This window comes from Tinamus guttatus, unplaced genomic scaffold (assembly GCF_059628265.1).
Source record: "Tinamus guttatus ecotype Peru unplaced genomic scaffold, ASM5962826v1 Tinamus_guttatus_pri_ptg000049l, whole genome shotgun sequence".
NCBI classification, from domain to species: domain Eukaryota; kingdom Metazoa; phylum Chordata; class Aves; order Tinamiformes; family Tinamidae; genus Tinamus; species Tinamus guttatus.
The window spans coordinates 762,911-785,972 of NW_028288583.1; the positions used below are offsets into that span (position 1 = coordinate 762,911).

At 42.2% G+C, this 23,062-nt stretch overlaps 2 protein-coding genes across 6 annotated transcripts in view; one reads left to right on the top strand and one right to left on the bottom strand.

The window, feature by feature from the left end:
- DRAM2 (DNA damage regulated autophagy modulator 2) lies at window positions 1–12,921 on the bottom strand. 4 transcript variants are annotated; one of them, XM_088539810.1, is made up of 9 exons: window positions 12,906–12,921; window positions 9,513–9,608; window positions 8,103–8,260; window positions 7,383–7,450; window positions 6,718–6,857; window positions 4,492–4,669; window positions 1,475–1,557; window positions 776–868; window positions 1–349 (listed from the first exon to the last, which is right to left on the bottom strand). In XM_088539810.1, exons 3-9 carry the CDS (start codon window positions 8,231–8,233, stop codon window positions 242–244), a joined length of 801 nt encoding a protein of 266 aa, XP_088395936.1. In that variant the 5' UTR covers window positions 8,234–8,260; window positions 9,513–9,608; window positions 12,906–12,921; the 3' UTR covers window positions 1–241. The 4 variants fall into 4 exon arrangements, with proteins under 4 accessions (XP_088395936.1, XP_088395937.1, XP_088395938.1 ...); XM_088539811.1 differs by lacking the exon at window positions 12,906–12,921 and adding an exon at window positions 12,319–12,334; XM_088539812.1 differs by lacking the exon at window positions 12,906–12,921 and having other exon boundaries at window positions 9,545–9,608.
- Window positions 12,413–23,062, top strand: part of CEPT1 (choline/ethanolamine phosphotransferase 1) — a 27,011-nt gene continuing 16,361 nt past the window's right edge. The window contains exons 1-4 of one of the 2 annotated variants that reach the window (XM_088539809.1): window positions 12,413–12,455; window positions 13,979–14,380; window positions 17,291–17,438; window positions 18,465–18,606. In XM_088539809.1, the coding sequence (XP_088395935.1) occupies window positions 13,985–14,380; window positions 17,291–17,438; window positions 18,465–18,606 (686 nt within the window). In that variant the 5' untranslated portion in view covers window positions 12,413–12,455; window positions 13,979–13,984. The remainder of the gene's footprint in view (window positions 12,456–13,978; window positions 14,381–17,290; window positions 17,439–18,464; window positions 18,607–23,062) is intronic. The other variant, XM_088539808.1, reaches the window with a different exon arrangement.

Consider the following 23,062-nt stretch of genomic DNA (forward strand, 5'->3'; position numbering starts at 1 on the left):
TTTTTAATAACCTTCATTTAATTCTTCCATGACATCTGCATGTGTAGAAATGTTATAGGCTTGTTTACAATACTGATAACATTTGCATTGCTGAGTGGCTAGTGAGTTAATAGCAAAGCCATTTTATGTCAAATTGAGTATAATCACTTCATATTTTTATGCAAAATAAATGCTTAGAAATATAACTATTATTGCTACTAAATTCCTGAGTTATGTTGAGAACAGGTTCTCTTCAACTTCATTAGATACTTCCTGCTACCAGCAGTGTCTGTTCGTCAGTCATAAAGCTCTGCGGTGTGTTATACAGGGTTTGTCCCTGAAGGCTAACGATCGCACGCAAGGAAATTTTCTGCATAGGAAAAAGAAGAGCAAATGCAACATAAAGGTTTGTTACGTTTGTTACTTCTTCAAAATGGACAGTTTCTACTGTTAAACCAACCACCCTGAAATTCAGACCAGCTCCAGCACTAGTAACCCGATTGACAAGCTGTTCTCTGAGAGTGACTCCATAACTTGCCATGCAATTTGGGGCAAATTTCACCCGTGACTGTGACAAAGCTTGAAGTTTGGGACAGAAGCGATTGTGTTATTTACTGCTGTTAACACACTAGGAGCAGATCCTACTGAGGGAGAAAGGGCTGTATTTTATGTTCATGCTACGAGTCTTGCAGTCTTGCTGATAAAGCTGCTCAGTTTAGAAGCTAACAAACACAGCCCATAATATCAGCCTATTTAGAGGTTGGAAATCTGCTGTTTAATATAACTTTGTTTCTACCTGAAAGTCACGGATGTAGGTGAGGAAGAAGCTGAGAAAGGAGAATGCTAATGACCATTCTGAGACGGTACTGATGAGGTGAGCTGTGTAGCCCTGTATAAAAGGAGGAAAAAAAATGATGTGAGAAGCTAATCTGGAGCCTACAGTGGCCTAAATAAGGTGCGCATTTTATCCTTTGCATCCTTTGACCCTCTTATCCTCCCAGCTCCACCAGATGCCCATCAGGAACTCCTGCAACCAACCAGCGCACACTATCCATGATTTACAGTTAGTCTAACACTGACCTTGGATGTCTGACTGGCAGACTAGACAGACCAGTACCTTGACAACAAGCTGAGGCAGTTTGGATACAGCCCAGGAGCTTAATTTAAAGCCATGCTAGAAGCTGCAGATGTGTTGCTGCAGCCTGTAGTTTTATACCGGCTCAACTAGTCAAGCTCACTGTTCCTGTCCCACACTGAGTGTGGAAGCACAGAGCTATCGGCAACAGCTCTAAGTTCCCAGATGCATTTGTCACTGACCTTGCAAACAATGTATGTCCCTCACCGGAAAACCCCCTAATGCAAATCTGCATGATGTGATTAGAAGCCTTAGCTTACTGAGGGTTAGGCTGGACTGTATTAAATGTCATCTAATTAATGTGTTTTACAGTGCTGCTCCCATGAATTTGCTTTATTTTCTCTGCTCCAAATCACTTACTTTCTCTTGTGGATCCCAGTGCAACTTTTGCACTAAATTCGTTCCATACAGGCCACTATATAAAACAACGGAGGAAATAAACACTGTAAATGAATATGTTAAGGAAGAGCCAAGACAAAATTGTGGCAATTTAGAAGTTTCAAATTTGGCTCTGGATTGTTTCAGCCTGAGGCTGCACGGAGATTTCTGGGTGTTTTTTTCCCCATGGCCTCCTGACCTTAATGAACAGCAATGGGGATGTGAAGCAGCCTGTTCACTGCCTTCACTCTGTATGTTGTTGCAATGGTCAATTGCTGCGATACTAAAATTAACTAAATTCTGGAATCAATCTTCGTATTTTGGGATACTACATCCTATTATACCTCCTTATCAAATATATTATCAAATATAAGGTCTTTATGAAAGCATTTGGACTGTGAACAAATGTGAAACACTACATACCTCGATTTTATATACATACATATATATATATATATATATGATATTTATTCCAGTTTAATAGTGTCTGCACCTCTTTGATTGCTTTTCAACTTCTCAACCACCTTGAATTCCTGATGTGTGGATTATGCTCTGGAATAGACTATCCTTTGAAATAGTGCCAAATATAGGGCTATTATTAACCTTCCTGCTTTCCTTTCAGTCCACTCAGGGTTTAATAGGTGGCCAAAAAGAAGAAGAAAGCGAGGGGAAGAAAAACAAACAAACAAAAAGCCCCCCCACAACAATGATTCCTTATTTGTTTGGAGGGATTTCTGCATGTAGAACACTTAAAAAATCAGCAGGCTACTCTGCACTAGTAAGAAGCTGTGTTTACAACACCTTACAGAGCTGAAGATATACTGCATCAAATGCCAGTGCCTGTATAAATGAAAGTTATATCTTAATTAGCTTTCTCAATCCTTAATGGGATTAAACATTAAGAGCCTCCTGATGTCCATGATTAATTTTGATGGTGAACAAGGCTGAACTTGCTGGCATGTTTTATGCCTTTGAGCACACACACTTACAAAGTTTATTAAAACCGTGATGTGAATGATCTAAGGAGCCCTTTGTATTTGTGTACTGAATACTGTAAGTTACCCAGTTTTGCTAATTAAAATATCCAGCTTTAGTGGTTGCATGTTACCTGCCTAAGGTAGTAGTGAAATGTAAAGAACATAATCATTCAGATACAAAAATGTCTGGCTCCCACCCTCCCCTTGCTTACAGGACAGGTAACAAACTGCTTTGCTCTTCTCTGCTGTTGCAGTCCAGCAGGGTGTCAGCAATTCTCAGGATTCCTCACGTCCTGCAGTACCAGATACAACCACTTCACCCATGGCCATGGATTTTTCCCTCTAATTTCCTTTCTTAATGTATCCAGAGCTGCTGATGTAGAAAGTACCCTGACAACTAGCCTCTTCTTCCCTCTAATTTTGGTTAGACTGCAGTGATTTGAAAACTCTATAGACCCTGCAGCTTTCTTTTCTGGCATCTATAAGTGGCTCTCAACTTCCATCTGGTTCCTATCTTCCCATTTTTAAAGTCCTCTCCCATCATTCGAAGTTGAAAAGCATGTTCTCTCCTTGGAAAAGTCCTGTACAACATCATAACTTCATTTCATGCTACCATGCAATTTTGCAGCTAACTCCCTGTTACCCATCATGATTGTCTCCAGTATTGAAATTTCTAACTAGATTAAAAAGTCCTTGAGTTAGGACTTATCAACTGGCTCTTTGATGTTTCAGGACTGGAGGTGATACTTCTCCTGTGATTAAAATTCTCTGAAGTCATCCAGATGACCTTCTTATTCTGTATCTGGACTCCTCAGTAGATAAGGATCCTTTTCTCCTATTTATGCCAAGCTGCTAGTGCCCAGGCTGTCACTTCCTATCTGAAACAGGTTATATAATCTTGTCGTAGCAGAAATGGGAGCTCAGTGATCAGCTGGACTCTGTTAATGGGAAACTGGGTGTGTGGTTTAGTGTTGGTTTTGGCTGTCAGCCTAGAAATGAGTTGAACTGGTGGGGATTAAATAGGTGGCCTTGATTCAGTTGCAGAAAGGCAGCATTTGTGATGATTTTTTTTGGACTCGTGCCTTTGGAATGTGAATTCCAATCCTGAAGTGTTACAGGTTCAACAAACCTGAGTCATAATTTTCAAAATGGTTTTAACAGAGGTACTGGCTGGGGTTCAGTTTCCTGATATTAAGTGACTCTGGACTGAAAAAGGCTCCTCCTTTTGCAGGTATTTGCCCACATTTCCTTAAAACCTGCAGCTGCTTCCAGCACTTGAGAAATGAAAATTCTTGGAGATGATGAATTCCAGGGTCAACAGAAAGTTGTAGGGAAAGCCTACGTGTCTGTCTAAATGTCTTGTCTGTTGAATTACAGACAGGCAGGAAGGAGATCAGAGGTCAAACTCCACTTCTGACACAACCTTGGCAGAACACTCCTGAGCCCTCTCCCAGGCATTACGGTTAAACGCTACCACTCCAAAGCTCCTCTGGAAGCCACCTGGCACCGTGCATCGCCAATGCGCACTGATGTTAGTGGTATTTTTCCTTCTTCTATGTTCTGTACTACTTTCGGTTTTCTATAAATAAATGCTGCAGCATTCCCACCAGTGGGAAATAAAGACACTTATTTCTCAGTTGTTTTTTTCTACCACTAACCCCACCTGACTCAAGTACATTTTTTCCTCCCCATCTTCAATACTCAGCAGTCAAAAGTCCTTGCAATAAATTCTTATTTTGTCATTTTTTGCTTCCTTGTGTGCAGGGAGAGAAGGGTTGAACTCTAATAGCCAGTGACTCACTAGTGGGCTTGATCTGATGATTACCTTTCTGCTCAAACTCCCAGGTTACAACACAGAATACGACAATGTTGCACTATGCAAACTGTCTATCTAAGGCGGGCAGGTCATCTCTGGCATATTTATTTCATCCTAGCAGGTTAAACTAACTTAGGTTAAACGATAAACAATAGTATTTGCAAATAAGTAAGAACTTTTCAGTGTCAGGTCAGAGCAAAGGATACTGCTTGCAATGCTTGAACTGCACCAGATCAGCACCGTCAGTCGGATCCAAAAGATGTCTTTACTGTGAACTTCTGGCTGCATCAGGTAGGACAGGATGGTCTGAACCAGCATATAAATCACCCCTACTCCAAAAGTCAGGCAGGCTCCCATCACATGTATGTAGTATAGAATACATTTCTAGGGAAAGAAAGTAACACTAATACATAACCTGTTTTTATTTTAAATTCAGACAACCCTTTTTTGGTTAGTAAGTCTTTGTTTCGGACTCTATCTGCCCAATTTTCTTCTTGCATCTGAGGCAAAGTAGTTCTGGAACATGTCAGCGCTTAAGATAGTTTCTTGGAAATCCCTCATAGAGTGAACTAAAAGACAGCACTTCTCAGCCCTCTATATTGCTATTTTTGCTAAGTCCTTGTAGCTAAGTCAAAGATCACAGCTGTATCTTAACCACAGGAATTTATAAAAGCTGCTCTCATTAGCTGCATTCTAAAGAAAAAAATGAATGGTGACACAGAAAATGGATGAAGGAATCCCTGCAAGGGGCAAGGCAAGGGCTCTCTATCACAGGATTTTAATGTTTATGAAGGTAACATAATTCAAGATAAACACAACATACAATCTAATCCCCCAAGTGATGTGAAAAATGAAACAGGTTTAGTCCTTTTCTGAATTATTTGGATTTTAATATGCTTTCTTTGTCAAACTAGTATCTTTGAATATTCAGAGAGACCAAAGTTGAATCGGAAAGCAATACTTTTCAACTTAAAATAAACAAACAAACACTTTAGGAGAATCAAGTGTCAAGTAGGAAAACTAGAAAGGATTGCAGCAAAAACACCCAAACTCACAATCTATGCTATCAAAAATTAGAGTGCATTGAGTCCTCTGTTCTTCTAATCACTGACTGGGCAGCCAAAAGCAGAAAATGAAGTGCATGGTGTGAACTGTGCAGTGCAAAGCCAGGCAGCCTCCCAATCCTGCAGACGATCCCTTTATGCCCTAAAGCAAGGATTTTATATATGAATTTTACTATGTAACTATTAACATCAGGAATCGGTCGAGCTTTTGTCACAATCTGAATATACATCTCATGGTGTGCAACTGCACCTTAAAGTATATCCTTATAGCAGCAGAAAACAAAGGTGGGAATTGTAAATCATAATAGCTGAAAGTGTGTGCTCTCAAAGCATGCAAAGCAATCGGGCTTCAACAGAGAGAAGTCTGGGTGAAAGGGAAATTAATAGCTATCGCTGGAGAATAAAGCAGTTGCACTGGTTCAGCAAATCAAAAACCTCTTAAGTATGAGCCCTGGGCTGCTGCGTTCCCAAGAAATCCAAAGCTCAATGTGCTGAGCTCCTGAAGACGGAGTGTTGAAGCAAGGGAGAGCTGTGCTATTGGGAAAGGGAAGCGAGGATGGGAGCACCTTCCTTGTTGCTCTGGGCTTCTAATCCTAGCACTGATCCAGCAGGAGACTAAGCAGGAACCACTGCAGCCTCTAGTGGCTGAGAGCACCACCACAGATGCCTGAAAAAACCCAGCAGATAATTCCTATGAAGAGGCTGGTACTGCACAGCTCTGTGGAACAGCTTGGGTGGCTAAATGTTGCCTTGCTGACGGTGTGGAAAAAGAAAAAACAACAACAAAACAAACCAAAAAAAGTATAGAGAGGGTAAAAAAAAAAAAAGACGGGGAGGCAGAATTGCAAAAGCTATCTGAGATTTTAGTATTTTCAAGAACTGGGTGTGTTTTGAAAGAAAATATAGTGAAGAGGCTATATTTTTCTGTGAGGCCAGCTGTTTTTTTTTTTTTTTTTTGGATGCTATTTCTCATTATTAAAGTTTTCCAGTATTTGACATTTGATTCTCCTGAATCGAAATACAATATACTTCATTTGTAGTCTTTTAATCTGGAACAAAGACTTTCAAATGGTCTACGAGATGGAGACTGAGGATGTTTGTTTTTTCTGGAAAACTTCTTAATAATGTTTTGGAACTTTATTAATGGCTCCCGACACGTCTCATTGGATAAAGCAAGTTAAGAAATGTGTAACAAATTCCATACTGAAACTTCAATTTTCTAACAGTTTTCTGTAGGGAATTTGACAAAACAAAAATAAAAGCAATAAATTTTATAAGTAGAGCTTCAAGCCAACTTCCCATACCAAATATTTCAGTATACAAACAGAATTCTGGACAGCTTTAGAAAACCGCAAGCAAAGCACAAACCTGGAAATTCGCAATAATGCAAAGTCCAAAACAGCTCATCAGTCCTAGTGTAAGGCCGATTTTATTAAGTTTGGTGATCTTGGATTTTTCTGGATTCAGAGCATGAACTTGTTTGTAACGAACATACATAGTAGCCATACCTATAAATGAAGAACCGAGTGCAGTAAGATCTTAGGCTGACAAGCAGAGAGTCCTTTTTAACTGAAAACATGCTGAATGAGAAAAGCAATTATTTAAAATACAAACGTTGAGAACTTGGAAGTCAGAACTGAAACACAGTGACTTATTAGATTTTCTGACCTCTTTCATTTGAAAGAAATATTAGTTTGTTCCCTCCCTATAATTACAGCACACTTAAAGTGGATTAATTGCATTAACTTGCATTTCCATTTCTTTTACCAGTCTAGGTTTCTTTTGAATGTATTTTTGGCCTTCTGGAATTGTCATGCTAGCTTGGAAGATAACATTGCTGAAATATGTTTTCCTCTCAATTAAGTATTAAGTATTAAGGGTATTAAGTATTAGGGTATTAAGATAGCTTACCTAGAACTTAGCTTTTGACTGAGAATCATGGGCTGCTTAATGATCTGAATATGGAAATTGTGTAAAATAGTGTGCATTCCAGAACTGCTTCCAGTTTGCCATGGACAACTGTCTGTACTCACCCATGAAAGCTGAAATATTTAGCATAATCCCAAACAAGCATCTTTCAGGAGGTACTGTCCCTGTATCACTGAAAGAAAAAAACAGTCACCTCCATTTATACTAAAAATATTTGCAACACACTTTTGTTTCAGGCTATAGAGAAACCATAGAAATTGGTTTGCAAAACCCTCACCGTTATTTTTCACTGATTTTTTCATGACTTAAACTAAACTGTGCTAGTTTCTAAAGCTGTAGAAATAAGCATGGTAAGGACATGATATTCTCAGAACAAGGAATGAACACACTTGATATAGCTATTGCTTTTATATTTATCTTAAATCCATTTTTAAAAAGTGAATAAATAAAGTGAATAAAATTCGAAAATGAAGAACTTGGAAAAGGCCAAAATTAAGATCAAATGGGCAACCCTACTTCTATCCAGTCAGGAATGTAGATTACAGTATAGATTTACTGAAGAAACCAAACTTGGTGACAGCAAGAAGCTTTATTCCAAAGAGAAGGCTGGAGATCCACCCCCAATTTTCTTCTTCACTATAATTTTATGGATGTGTTCAGAGTCACAACTTAAAGGTTAAACATTTGCACAAAAAATGAACCTTTAAACAGACTTACTAGTTGTTTATAATTATAGTTTGAAGTTAGAGAAGAACTAGCTGGAGCGAGAGGGCATCTTAATGCTTAGATACAGTTAACAGTGCAATTGTACGAACTTTACTGACCTGATGTAGGGGACCAAAGGGTCGACATGGTGTAGGGTAATTGCAGTAATGTAAGAAAATATGAAAGATGCAGCTGACCACACAACCAAAGCAACAGGCAAGAAAGAGAGGCCTTGCTGAAACCACCACATTTTAGTGTTGTCTTCTGACTCCAAACACTGAGGAATCAAATACAAAAGTTTACTAAGATTTATCTGAAAATCTTTGCTTTTCTTGAGGCAAGTTGTTCGTTCACCACATGCAGTTGTCAAGGATGACTCTTCACTACAAAGCCTATGCTGGGACGAAACGGATCTGATGGTGCTCACAGTCCGTTTGTTCAAACCTGAAGTGACTGCTTGAACTCCCAGCACAAAAGCAATCATAAATAAGCAGAAATCACACCTGGAAAAGTTTGTCCTGAAACTCTTAGAGCATTAGAAAAAAATCAATAGTGTCACTTTGCAGCATATCTCACCATTTACTGCTGACAGAAGAAGATCAAGTGGGTCACTGTGAATAACTGATTCCATTTTCTTCTAAACCTCGTGGTTAAGAAGAACACCAGCTTAAAATTAGTGAGGCTGACAGAAAAGGAAATGTTAATAGAGATTATGTCCCAACAGTGACAGTTCAATTGATGGTGGCTGTTGCATAGCCTCTAACTTCTATTAACGACCAGTTGGGAAGACAGGGAAGAAATTACCTACAATTACATTAATATTTGCACCCATCTAGTACCTGTCAAACTGTGCAACTAAACTTCTGTTATAAGTGCACCTCACATAAGATCACAAATCTATAAGCAAGAACTGCCTGGTACCACTTACCAGAAACTGGTCACTCACTTGAGTGCCTGTGGTCCTCCTAGTCTAGAATTATTATATTAGTTCTACCTAATAACAAATGAGCTCTGGAATGATCCTGCACTGTGATGAAAGTCAGGTCTGGTACTAAAAACTCTTGAAAAGAATATACAGAGTATATCTTTGCAAACATAAAGGTTGAGCTGCTTGTAAGAAAGATGTTAGGTAGCAGGTAATGTTATTTAACATGAGATAAAGTAAAGAAGAAAAACAAGATTGAATTAAAATTGCTTAATTTCTGACTTTTAAGATTCAATTTTTAAAGTATGCATAACATGACATTTGCCCTTTAATGTTGACTTTCATTTAAAAACTAATGCATTAAAAATAACAATGAACTTAACTTCACAAACACATCTCTTGTATGTGTAAACTGGGAATTGGTATGAAAGAAGTACAGATTTTGCTTAGCATTATTGCATATATATATGTTACTTAAAGCCTCTAGGGGTCAGTTTGATATTATATTTTATTTTTTTCTTTACCATTTAAAAGGTAGTGGTGTCTTAGCTTTTCTTAACTAATATATTTCTGCCTGGGAAAAAAAAGGAAAAGCATAACATACCCGAGAAGAACAATATTGAAGAGAAATATCACCTCAAGGAGAATCCAAAGTCATCTTTTTGCTGAAGTTCCCCACTTCCTTCTTTCTTTTCTACATCTTTGTGAGACATAAAAGAAAATTATCAAGCCATGCTGTACCTTTTACTCCCTACAATTTGTTCTTTATCTGCTATTAGCCATTATCACTGCCAGGACGCTGGACTATGGGGAGGCTACTAAAGCACAACAGCTCTTCCCAATTGCCCACTTGGAAATCACTCTCCTTACTGGATAAATAAATAACACAGGCAGATCAGCAGCGCCTATTCCCTGCTGCAGACAAACCCTCAGTCGCTTGAGCTTCAACATCTGTTACTCAGCCCAAAGCTATGATGTGGACACAAATTATGAGCATTTTCATGTGGTCAGGAGGAAATAGCAGTGCGGTAGGTTCAGCTGCAACGCGAGTGCTTTGGTGAGGCACGTTTACTGCGCGGCTAGCTGCAGGCTGGAGCAAGCATGGTGACCAGGGCTGGAAAACCACAGCTCCTCTTTCACTTTCAGATTCATATAACCCCAGACAAATTCTCCTTATGCTTGAAACTGTTTCCTAAATGTTTTGCAGCAAATGCTCTCCCCTAGATGTGTCAAGTTCCTCCATGAATTTGTTTAATCTTCTTGTATCTTCCTTGACTTTTAAAATTTCCATGCAAAATGTAGAGTCCTTTTTTATGCATTATATAGGCAGACTGTATGACACGGAGCTGGAATAAGCAAGAACAGTCTTTCTATGCAAAGTGCTGTGTATATTTATGGTGCAGCCTACCTGAGGCTGTCCCAAGAGTGCACTTCTGTGGGTAAATCATCTCACTGCCAGCTCATGGGGCTGTGCAGCATCTGGGCAAGCGTAAGCATGTAAAAAAAGCTCTGAAATCAAAGCAGGATGGATTTGTCTTGCACCTTGCCAACTGGACAATGCTCAGATATAATTATTATTAACACCTCATCCTGTCCTATAGTTTTCAACAGTAAAAAATAAAATAAACTTGTCCTCCTTGTTTTTTTTTTTTTTTTCCACAAAGGTCCTTTGCCAACTGATTATGTAATAGCAACCGCCGGCCTCTCTTTTCAATGTAAGTAAACATTTTCTTAAACATTTATCCAGATACGTAGTTATTTTTGTGTCCTAAGGGGCTTGGAAAACACAGATTAATTTTGACAGATCATTCTTGGGAGATAGACATTATCAAATCATTACCAAGAGCAAGTCAAGGAAGTGCTTTGAAAGCAAAGTTTAACCATCTTTGGGTTTTGGGTTTTTTGTTTTTCTTTTCCTTTAGATGCAGGAAGTGTGTACCACATGCTTGAGTATGAGGAACAGAAACTTTAGAAGATGTAATGAAAACATTCCAAAAATGTCAATGCCCAGATGAGCAACAGTAAAGGCTGCCACAACCTGCTACTTTCCGGCTTTCTCAGGAAGACAAGCAGGGATAAAACCACACTAAAAACGGAAAAAAAAAAGCTTTTTTTTTTTTTTTCTCCAGGAAAATAATCCAACATCAGTAAAATAATCCAGCGACGCTGCTGAAGGAATAATTTGGTGCTTGCATTCCTTAGCAAGCACAAAGGTTGGATGGGGACAGGTCACACAGAGCCTGAACATGCTCATTTGCGTAATTTATCCTCAGGGTCAAACTGATAACAACAGCTACAGGTTGCTAATCCTCAAAGGACCAAAAGAAAGAATGGAGGAAAAGTTGGCTTTACTGTTCCCACTGCAGAGTAGTCACAGGCCATTCCTTGCCAGTCTTTCATGGTATTGACTCCCCAAAAAGTTTAAGGCAGAATTTAATCATTTGAACATGGGCTTCAGCTTCCAGGTAGGTGAAAGGGGGGTTTTTTATCGCTGCGCTACCTGGAATGGCACCGTGCCAAATCAAACAGACAGGCACAGGACACTGTGATCCGAGGGTGTCCCCATGCCTGCTTCTAAAAACGTGACCCACAGCGATCCTGCCCTCTTGCTACAACCGAGGAGCTCAGTGCCCGGCATGAACCCCATGCTGCCGGCCAGCCCCTGTTGAAGAGCTGCTCAAAACTCGCATCTAGCAGAGCAAGGCCAGAGTCTCCCACACTACAGCAGGGATCACGGGCGCGGAGACCCTGCAGGTGCCTGCGGTGCCAGGGGCGGCTCAGAGCAGCGGGGAGAGGGAGGAAGAGGAGAGGAGAGGGCAGAGGAAGGCGAGAGAAGGGGCAGGCGGCTTGGCGGGGCAGGGGAGCCGTGGGGCGCCGGGGGCACCGCGGGGCAGGGGGGCACGGCACAGGGTGCCCAGTGCCGCTAGGGGCCGTGGGGTGTCATGAGGGAGTCCCGAGGAGGACGAGGGACACGGGGTATGCAAAACTGGATGCTCCCTAAAGGTCCCGTCTGAACCTCGGCAGCTCTGGGCCTCAGGGACCGAACGGGAGGTCCCCGGGGGTCGGCCGGGACCACAAGGGACACGGGCAGGGCGCCCCAGGTGTGACCAAAATGTCAGGATCCACTGGGAAGGTCCCTAAGTGGTGACTGAGAGTAGAGAGAGGAGTGACCGCGGAAACTCAACGGACACCGGGAAGGTCCCCAAGAGGTGACTAGGAGACAAGGGGACACCGGGAGGGTCCCTAAGGAATGACCAGGAACTGAGAGACACTGGGAAAGTCCGCGAAGGGTGACCGGGACCCCAGAGGACACCGGCAGCATCCCCCAAGGGTGACCGGGAGACCGAGGGACACCGGGAAGGTCCCCGGCAGCTGCGCGGGGACTCCCCCCCCCCCCGCCGCGCTTTTACCTCAGCGGCTCCCGCGCCGTCGCCATGGCGGCCCCGCCCCGCCCCGCCCCGCGCCGTCGCCATGGCGGCCCCGCCCGCCTCTTTTCCGGCAGTCGCAAAAGGGGCGTAAAGCGCCGCCCAGTGCGCGGAGGTTTGAGGTAAATGCCGGGTGTCCCGTGGCGCTCGGACGGGTGCGGGTTTCGCGGGTCCAGCCTGGTTCGGACCGGCCCTCGGTGCCGTTCGGGGTCTGCGAGGACGGGGAGGTGCCTGTACGCGGGGTGTCCCGGGAGCCAGGCCTGGGCCTGCGCGGCCGGGCCCTCGGGCGGACTGCGGCGCCGCGTCCCCCTCCTTGCCTGGGGCGGCCCCGGGAAAGGGGGAAGCGCGGAGCGTAGCGCGGGGCGCGTCCTGGTTCCCCTCCCGTCGCGGTGACTAGCTCGGGTCGCCGATGGTGGCGGTGCCACCGCTCCCAGGCTCTGCGCCCGACGGGGCTGTGGTTGCCCGCGGCCTCCGCTGCTGCCGCTCTCCGAGCCCGGTCCCGGTCGGCCAGGGGCTGCCCCGGTCAGGCCGCGGCGGGTGGTTGTGCTGGGGTTGACCTTAGTTTTACTTACCTTATCTTCTGTTCCTGGTGTCCTTCCTCTCTTGGGTTTTGCTCTGCTATGGTTAAGAACTCATTTTTCTTTTTCTGATTGACTCTTGAGTCTAAGTAGCAAGGCTTCCTTGTTAGCAGCCTTTTTCTGCTCCTGGTGTTTTGCTTCCCTGGAGTTCCGTGTGTTTCTCGGTCTCCAAGAGAGATGGAACCTCCCAGTTGTCCCTGTTTATGCTGGAAACTTTCTTCCTCACTCAGTTCTTCCTTCTTGCTGCTCTCCCGAGCCACTGTCATTGGGCTGTCTGGGAGCAGCTAAAGCCCATCATGATTTCATAGCTCCTACATATCTCTTGCACATCCTGAGTGATAATCTGCTTTCACCTGACTTGGGTTAAATCAAAAATAAACAAAAAACCATGCCAGCCTAAAAGCATAGCAAAGTGAAATAAGCATTTATTATTGTTGTTATTGTTATTAGATTGTGTTTCTTGTTTCTTACAACTGCCTTTAGGGGGTGGTTCAGCTTGACCAAAGAGGCAGAGCTGCTTCACACTTGTGGAACTTGGGACTTTTCCCGAATTTCCGTCTTTCTGAAAGATTCAAATGCCCTTTTTTTTTTTTTTTTTTATTTGCAGTATTTTTAGTATCCATATTTGGCAAGCAGAGAGGGTTTTTCTCTCTCAGGGCATATAGCATATATGCAACAGATGCATATAGATATGGCTCTCCTAGGGCAGAGAGGTCAGGGGTCTGAGTGTGCTTTAGTCAGCAGCATAAATCAGTGATGTGGGAGGGGTTTCATCTGCTGATGAAATGCAGGCTGGGGAACGCAGGATATTTGCTTCAGTGAGCACCAGGAAGGGTAAAAAAGGAAGAATAAAAGCAACTTATCTTTTTACAACTACATTGAGGATACTTCCTCCCTATTTTCTCTTCAACAAAGTCCTGAATATTTTTCTTTGCTAAGTGAAAACTGTTTAGGCTTTTCTCTTGTTTTTGTTTTCTGACGGCTAATGAAATGCTCTTTAGAGAAGCTTTTGGTCACTTTAAACTATCTCTGTATCCTTCAGTATGTCCAAATCTTTTATGTTACAGGATCTTATGATTTTTCGCAGCATCTGTTACCTGCCAAATAAAAATTTGGAGGCCATCCGATCCATGAGCGGGCATCGAAACGTGAAGAGACGATGTGGGGAGTCACACTTGGAATCCCCTGCGGGCTGCGGTCACGTCCCTGCTGCTGGATGTGTGTTAAGCAAGCTTGTTCAGTTGCCTACACCTCCCTTGTCAAAGCACCAGCTAAAACGGTTGGAAGAACACAAATATCAGAGTGCAGGACGATCCCTGCTTGAACCGCTAATGCAAGGTTACTGGGAATGGTTAGTTGGAAGAGTTCCAGCCTGGATTGCGCCAAATCTGATCACTGTCATCGGACTGTTAATAAATATATTTACAACTCTGATATTAGTGTATTACTGCCCGACAGCTACAGAACAGGTAAGTACCAGGCCCTCTGATGGGCTTAGTTCATGTTTAGTGTGATCTGGTAGCAGTTGGCACTGGTCTTGCATGAATTCCATTTGTGGAGAACTATTTCTCACTTAACAGCCCACAATTTTCAGGTTTATGCTGTTATTTGTAATGTACTTGCAGTGTGTGTGCGCATCCATGTGAGTACTCGCATGCGAAAAGAGCACGTGTGAATTTTGGGAGTAGGATGCTGCTCGCTGAGTGAATCAGCTGGGGGCTGCTCAAGGGGTGAAATGGGGTCTAGCTCCAAAATAACTTGTGGAAGCAGCTGGCAGGGACCGGCTGCAAGAAAGCTGCTGCCTCGCAGGGTATGTTCGAGTTCGTGTGCAGACTATGAAAAAACAGAGTTGCAACTGTCATAGCCCACATGACGTTGCCTGTTTGCTTTCTCGCTGCGTGACAAGGTTAGTCACCTTTGGCTCTGTGTGATCTAGAGTTACCACAAACAAGAAACGCTAGGTGGATCGATGGACAGTTAATTGAGTTGGCCTGCGAAGCCAGCTTGAGTTACAGCGAAGGGCTCGATCAGGCATGGGGCTGCACAGCAAAGCCCTGCAGCTTGGGACATCACAGCAATGTGACTTAGGTGACAAAGCCCAGCTTGTTAAAACAGACGTTTCTCTATCCCATCTGGAGCCCTGGCCTGTTGGCCTGTATGGGCATCTTAGATGCAACACGCTGTGAACTGTGGCTTTGTGAATGGAGAAGGGATTTATTTGACGCACAGAATATTCTACTTGTTTAATAGCTGGTTAACCTCTTGAGTCCTTGAAATATCTAAGCTCCTACATAACCAAGTCTAATAGCTGAGATTGAGGATTGAAATCAAGTGACGTAAGGCACATTTCTACCTGGGCTCTACAGAAACTCCTTATAAGTTGGGATGTTCAGCACTGTGCATCCCCACTTTCATCACTTTCCTGTATGACATAGTAAAGAGATGTTTACCTCTTCTTCTAGAAATCTGTTGAAATAGTTATGCAATAATTTCGCAAGTTTAAAATGAAAAGTAAGTTTGAGTGGTGAATGCTTCCAGCATCTCCTTCCAGGCTGTGGTGTCCTTTGTTTTAACCTTCACTCTTCTCGAATAGCAATATTCCCGGGGCCTGGGAGTTTGGGCTTCATTTCAGGAGATTTATTTCACCCTGTGTCTACTTCAGCAAAGCAGCAGGTAGCATAGGCTGCTGAACCAGAGGATAATTAACATCTAGAGTACAAATGTGATCTGGATGATAATTAAACTCCTGAAATACAGAACCAGCTACACTCAGTGTCAGAGTATCATATTGTTAGCTGCAATATGCTGCATTAAAGCACTGTTGTTCAATCCCATTTGCTAAACGCAAAGTAACTCCCGTTTTCTCACTTTGGCTGAAAAATAACTTTCTGTAGAGGGAGCTTTCAGCCCTATCCGATTTGCCGTGCGGTGCTGCAGCCCTGGGTGCTGGCAGGACAGGGAGGATGCCGTCTTGGTGGCAGAGCTGGAAGCTTGTGCTTTTAAGCATCAAATAGCTGAGAAGAAGATAGGGCTCCAGGGCTGCAGAAAACACAGTTTACTTCTGAAAGTGCTGTTGCTTTCAGCTATAAATAATCTCTTCTTCGTAGCTCATTCTTAGTTGTCCTTTTTTCAAAGGGCAGTTGGCACTTCCAGATGATTAAAGGGGTAGCTAGGGGAATGTAGCTGTCTTACAAACTCTCTGGTAGCCACAAAGAAAATAAAATATGGCTTGTTCTGCTGTCTGCTTAGTTTGGGATAGGGGAGACCCAGCTAGCAAAGCACAGTTAGCAATACAACTGCACTTTTCTTGTTTAAAAAGACCCAAAATACTTAGATAATATAGGCAGATGTGAAATCTTATGCAGATACAGACATTTAATACGCTGATGATGAAAGTAGTGTGCCAGAAGAGCCAACAGTCTGATTTTTTTTTTTCAAGTTTATAGAGATAGAATTACCTAACCCTGAAAGGTAACAGTGAGTGTCAAAATGATACGTGAGTGATAGAAATGGTATCATGGGATGGGATTCCATCAGATTGTCACCTCTCTTGAGCATGGTCATGTGGGGTGACATGTTCTTCCTTCTTCTTGGGGGGAAAACATTGCAAAAAGCAGAGCACGCTGCCAGCTCTCAAAGCAGGATGAAACCAAAATCTGTTTTTTATATTTATATAAAGCTGCCTTACAGGCTGTGAATATTAAGGCATGGGTTTTGGGGAAGCTCCTGTTGTCTACAAAAGGAAGAAAGAAAGTGGGATTGTCTCTGGAGCCCTGAAGTCTTAAAAATCTCAGCTGACACAATAGCTACACCTGAGCTCCAACAATCTGAGCGGTGACAGCTCTTCAAGCGAGCGCCCCACAGCCTGGTGATACCCTCTATTTGGTGATGTTTAAGTATGCGGCGTCTTGCTGAGCCTTGCCGAGATGAGCTCAGTGTTGCTAAGGCAGTTTTGAGTGTTGGGGGCTAAGAAAGTGTTCAAGGTGCTAATTGCTGGGGTGTTTTGCAAATTGCCCTGCAGAAAGCAGAAGCTACACAAGAGCTTAGCTGACTCCTGCTTTGCATATGTGGTGCTATATATTTTTCAGGTGTTCAGTGAAGCTTTCCTTCCTGCTTTAGAAGACTTGCTTTGCCTATTAATCAAAACTAATACTTTCTATGTCACAGTTTTTCTTGCATTTCATGTGTCATAACTTGCTCTGCCTGCACCGGTAACGACCAGCTATTGGGAAGCAGAGGGTCCATGCATGTAGTTTTGCAGCTATTTGGATGAGAAAATGTGTGCTAGTGAACTGTTAAAGGGAAGTGTAAGATAGCCTGAATAAAACAGGTCTGAAGGTTTAAAAATCTTTCACCATCATTGACAATTTCTTCCATAGGCACCTCCCTGGGCATATATTGCTTGTGCATGTGGCCTTTTCATTTACCAGTCTCTGGATGCTATAGATGGGAAGCAAGCAAGAAGGACAAATAGCAGTACTCCCTTAGGAGAACTTTTTGATCATGGCTGTGATTCACTTTCCACAGGTATTGTCATTTTTAGTTGAAGTATGAGGGTTAATTTGATCACCATTTAGGGATGAAATCTGGAATACACAGAAGTCTTGTGTTCCTTTTATTGAATAAATGGACAAGGGATATTGCTGACTGTGAAGCTGCCTGGTTTCTCTCCTGGTACTCTTTTGTCTGTATGCAGTTCTCTTAATTAACTGAACGCAACCCTTGTTTTACACTGACACTGAATGAATTAAGGATGAAACTAATTCAGCCTGAGCCCTCAGGTTTCTCTTAGCTTTCTCAGCCTTAATTTTGACAGTTTGCTATAAAAAGCCTGCTAAAATGCCTTTCCATTTTCATTTTTAGATCTAACTTATGTAAAACGATTGCAAAGTCAGATATAGAGCTTAAATGGTAGGACAGTAGCAGGCCAACTTTAAGACTAGTATAAATAAGATTGGTTCCCTTCACAGTATATAGAATTCATTCAGCTATCTGGAAGTTTAGCCTTGTTTCAAAAGAAGGGATGAAGTATTTTGATTACTTAAATTCCAAAGCTTTTACACTTTAAATTTTAATAAATGATTTCTTGTGTGTTTAAAATAAATGTGTAGATGCCTTAGGGATCTTGCATTGGGTTTTTCTCAGTGGCATGATGAAAATGAAAAAGGGAAAAAAATTATTCAGCAAACCATGCGAGAAAACTCAAATTATGGCCAAAGGCTCTAATTACATAAACTAGTGAAGTCTCTTGATTTCTAATGGCATTAATATTAGTGAAAATGGAGGGTGCTTTGAAATCTTCAATACTGAGGACATCTGGCAACTGATAATAATTTAAATATACTTTTACAGTTTCTGCTTCTTTTTGCCTTTTTTTCTTTTTGAATGGAAACATTAATTTCTTAGCATCTGTGAAATGTTAAGACACAACAGGTTAATTTCACACTGTTTCTCCTTTTCTGGGTCCTCAATTAGATTTGATTCTGGGAAGGGTCTTTGCACACATACATTTTATTTTTATTTTTTTACTATGTGACTGATTTTTTTCTGCAGTCTTTGTGGTTTTGGGAACTTGTGTTGCTGTGCAGCTTGGAACCAACCCTGACTGGATGTTCTTTTGTTGTTTTGCTGGAACGTTCATGTTTTACTGCGCACATTGGCAGACGTATGTCTCTGGAACGCTGCGCTTCGGGATGTAAGTAACCTGGCTGAAAGTAAGGCTGAAAGTTACGCTGCTTTCCTCTCTAGTTCATTTTTGTGTAATTATAGTGAAGATCCTTAGAGTAGCAATAAATTGTTTGTATTCCTATGTATGTGCATATGGCTTGGGGTAGCTCTTATGTTGGATCCACAGTTAATACCAAATGTTATTTAGTTTGTATTAAGAATAGAAAAGTAGTCTTTTGCCATCTTATTTAATCAGGAGCTTATGATATGAATTAAACTGAAATAAGGGAAAGCACACAATGTTTCTTCCTTCAGAACTGAGTGCTTGTATTGGATGGTGGCAGTCTGGTTTCAGTTATTCAGTTAAACACCAACTTATGCCCTCATGCATCAGGACAAGTCAAATAGTATTATTAATCTTTACTGTTAAATAAAACTCTTAATGTATTCTGTTATTTGACATTGTACCTGTAATTTAAGGATATGAATCTTTTTTTAGCTGATGGAGACTCTTGTTCAATAATGGGACCAAAATAGCAATCCCCCCAAAAAACTAAAGTCTTATTTACTAGTGGATGGAGAGATATGGGGAGAAGCAAAACACAAGAAGTCAATGAGCTTTGGGATTCATTAGCCCAAATGTGCAAATGTATCTAAAATACATCTATTAAACATAAATGTGCTGCAAAATGGTTTTTGCATCTAAAATCTTCCAAAAGTTGGCCTTAGTTTGTATAGGATGTAGAAGCAATTCTGCTTTTTTTCTAAGTTATAGGTCTGCCCTTATCTATCTGTAGGGATTCAGATACCGTTGAATCAGTACGGTCTTGGACCTCATATCTGTTATGGCTCTTGCAGGCCAAATATTAACAACAAATTCTCTTGAAACATTGATGTTTTATAAATACATTCTGGAGAGCTAACCCATAAAAGGTCTGCTCAAAGTAATAAGATGCTTAACAGTATTCAATGTTTACTGGGGTAAGGAAATCTAGAACCATATTCTAATCCTGATTATCATAAAATCATAGAATGCTTAAGGTTGGAAGGGACCTCTGGAGATCATCTAGTCCAACCCCCTGCACACGCAGGGTCACCTAGAGCACGTGGCACAGGACTGCGTCCAAGGGCGTTTGGAAGATCTCCAGAGAAGGAGACTTCTCTGGAAGGAGGAGACTGACAGATTATACCAAAGTAAAAGCAGTTTCTGACAATTCTTTGATATTTCAATGTTAAAAGTAAGAGATTACGTTCAATTTATGCACTGTTTTAGGTATATTACTTTCAAACCATATTAAAGGTCTCAGTGGTGAGGCCTTCTAGCTTCCGTTGAACTTCATGGGGCCCTAATAACAAAACTCTTCCACTTTTGGAAACCTTGGCATGTGCTTGACTTTACAGATGCAAGTATCAAAAGTGCCTGATCTGCTTTCTGCTCCAGACAGATATGTGCATCACTGCTGATACTCACTGTAACTTTTTCATTTTGTGAAAAGTCTTTTAAGCTTGGAGACCAGACTTTGCAGCAGACACAATGTTATGCACACTTTTATTTTAGGAGAGTTTGACCTATCAATGTATAGCTACTGTAGACAAGACAATAAGGACATAGAAGTCTGTATGTCATTATTTGAGTTACTGGACAGCATTGCATGGTAAACACATATGTTTAATTTGCTCCGTGTCATAAGGCTAATAGACTGCCACGAGCTGATGTTCATTCCCCTGGCAAAAACCCTGATTACTCATTATTCTGGTAAACGATTCTTGCTGTTTGATGTTAGGCTTTTTGAAACTTTGCTTTTGCAAAACTTAAAATACAGGCTTTTTGGTTTTATCTGCATTTTCAGAGCCAGGGGGACATACATGCAAGAAGCAGGAAAGGGCATTGCTTATGATGAGCTGGTGTTGGAGCAATTGTATTTCCTTGTGGAGATCAAGTGGAGTGAAAAGAGCTCAGAGAAGAGCAGCAGGCTGCTAAAGGGCTTGGAGAGATCAATGTTTTAGTCCTTAAACTTGGCTCAGACTTGGAGTTAAATATCTAGTCAACTTGGCTTGCTGAATTGCCAAACTCCTACAGAGTATTGCAGGTGGGGTGGGAAAACTGCACCCCGTTAGTGACATCAGCTCTTCTGGTCCTTCCCATTCGCAACTGCTGAGCTGTCCTGGGCAACTCTGAGGTTACAAAATCACTTGAGATGGTAAGGTCTTGGTGATGTCTCCATCTTTATGATCAAATAACCTTTTATGAGGTCTCGGCAGCTGATACAAACCTCTTGAAAGGCAACTTGAGTTGGTTAAATTGCTCAAAAGTTAGCTAGAGGGCAGTGTTGCTTAAAAATTCAGAACGAGGAAGCCGGAAGCATCAGGATGAATCCGGTAGGTTACCTGACTAAAAGTCACTATAAAGACATTGGCAGTGCAAAGACAACAGGAAGCATCATGGTTAGTGAGATATAGGAGCTTTTCTTTCCTTTTTAAAAAAAGGAAAAAGGAACAAGTGGCCTACCTGGGAGCAGGTTTATTTGATCTCTTATTTTAGGGAGACGATGCAGGATATGAGTCACAAACCCTGGAAGGAATTTGCATGCAGTCAGCTGAGTCCAATTACAATTCTTAGCTGTGGTATTATTAGTCCTTCTTGGGCCAAGATTACTCCACTTGGGTTCACTGCTTCCATGCTTCCTTGTTGGCCTGGCTTCAAGGAGGTTATTAGCAGCTGTCCATGTGTTCAGTAACGTATCTAATCTGAAGCTCAGTGCAGAAATAGTCTGACTTTATATTAAATTCAGCAGAGAAAATAGTGATGCTGGAGCTTGTGTAAGGTCTGAACAGGCTTCACTTTGCAAACACAGAATCACAGAATGGTGGAGGTTGGAAGGGACCTCTAGAGATCTAGTCCAACCCTTTCTGCTCCAGCAGGGACACCCAGAGCACAGGGTGGCATCCAGGCAGGTTGAAGATCTCCAGAGAAGGAGCTTCCACAACCTCCCTGGGCAGCCTGTTCCAGGGCTCTGGCACCCTCATGGTAAAGAAGTTCTTCCTCCCATGGAGAGGCAACCTCCTGTGTTTCAACTTGTGCCCATTACCACTGGTCCTGTCCTGACCACCATGGAGAAGAGTTTGGCCCCATCCTCCATACATCCTCCCCTAAGGTACTTGTACATGTTGATCAGTTCCCTCTCAGTCTTCTCTTCTCCAGGCTAAACAGGCCCTGCTTGCTTAGTCTTTTTTTCCATGATAGATGCTCCAGTCCCTTAATCATCTTTGTGGCTCTATGCTGGACCCTCTCTAGAAGCATCATGTCCCTCCTGTCCTGGAGAGCCCAGAACACAATTGCTGTCTTGAGAGGTGACCCCAGCACCCCCGTCCCTGGGTTGGAGCTGTGCAGACATCTATAGCACAGAAATTAAGACATTATAGATGTGACTGTGCTGAGTTGGGGAAGTGTAAAAACATTTTTTGAAAAAAGAGATCCATCAAGGATCCATGTGGAGCCATGGAGATGTGGCTGCAGCATGAACTCTGGCACTTAATGCTTTAACTCAGAAAGGAAATATCTTGTTTGTTCAAGCTTTCTTTAATTGAGGTAATGGAGAGTTGGCAATTGTCGCAATCAAAGATGTATAGAGATGAGCAGTGAGATAAATGAATTTCTAAGGGTGCTTCATAAAGTTTAGCCCTTGGGTTGCACAACCTGATCTTGAACCCCTTGTAATTAGAGGCTTGGATAAAGCCTATTGGCCAACTTTAAGAGGGAAGAGCACTTCTTAAGAGCATTCATACAACTGAGAAGTTACAGATGTTACTTTGCTCAGTAATAATCCCTAGTGAATAACGGTCCCTAGAGAAAGCAAGACAGTTCAGGCTATCTGATGAAACAGCTGCTCTTGAGGAATGTTGGAGAATCCTGGAACATTCCTGTGAAATGACATTGCAGCAGTTGGATGTGAGCAAGAGTCCCCTTGAAAATGGAGCCGGTTAGGAAGGGAAGAACATCAAGTTGTCTAATGTTTTGAACCCTCCAGCCAGTACTGCTACAGAGGTGAGTAAATGAGGGGCTATTTCAGAAAGCAGTTCAACTCGCACCTTTCTTTAAAGTACTTAACAGAAAAGAAGCACCAAATCTCAACACCCATAGCTGGAAGCTTTCCAAGCTGAGAAAGTTGAGCGCAGTGAGTGCTTGCTCTTGGGAGCAATTTCAGGATCTCAGGATTATAGGAGGAGATAAGACAGTAATTCCCATAGTTTCACTGTTTAACACTTTCCATCTTGGTTCTTCAGTATTTTCTGAAGGACTTTATCACCTCTGCTATTTGCAGAGGGAAGTTTGAAGTTCAGTGCAGAGCCTTTGGATGTAGGGGAGGACTTGGCTTCTCCATGCTCACAGAAAGGTGGAGCTGTGAAGTTTGCTTGTGGTCCATCTTTCTCCATGCGCTCTCTGTACCAGCCAGCGTTGCCAGTACGTTATTCATATTTATCCA

Bases quoted from the DNA above. Each gene is read 5' to 3' on its own strand.
- DRAM2 (XM_088539810.1), bottom strand. From the start codon at position 8,233: ATGTGGTGGTTTCAGCAAGGCCTCTCTTTCTTGCCTGTTGCTTTGGTT. The intron at 7,451-8,102 runs GTCAGTAAAGTT...TTTTTCTTTCAG, and splicing joins CCTTTGGTCCCCTACATCAG to TGATACAGGGACAGTACCTC. The intron at 350-775 runs GTAGAAACAAAG...TTTCCTATGCAG, and splicing joins CCTACATCCGTGACTTTCAG to AAAATTTCCTTGCGTGCGAT.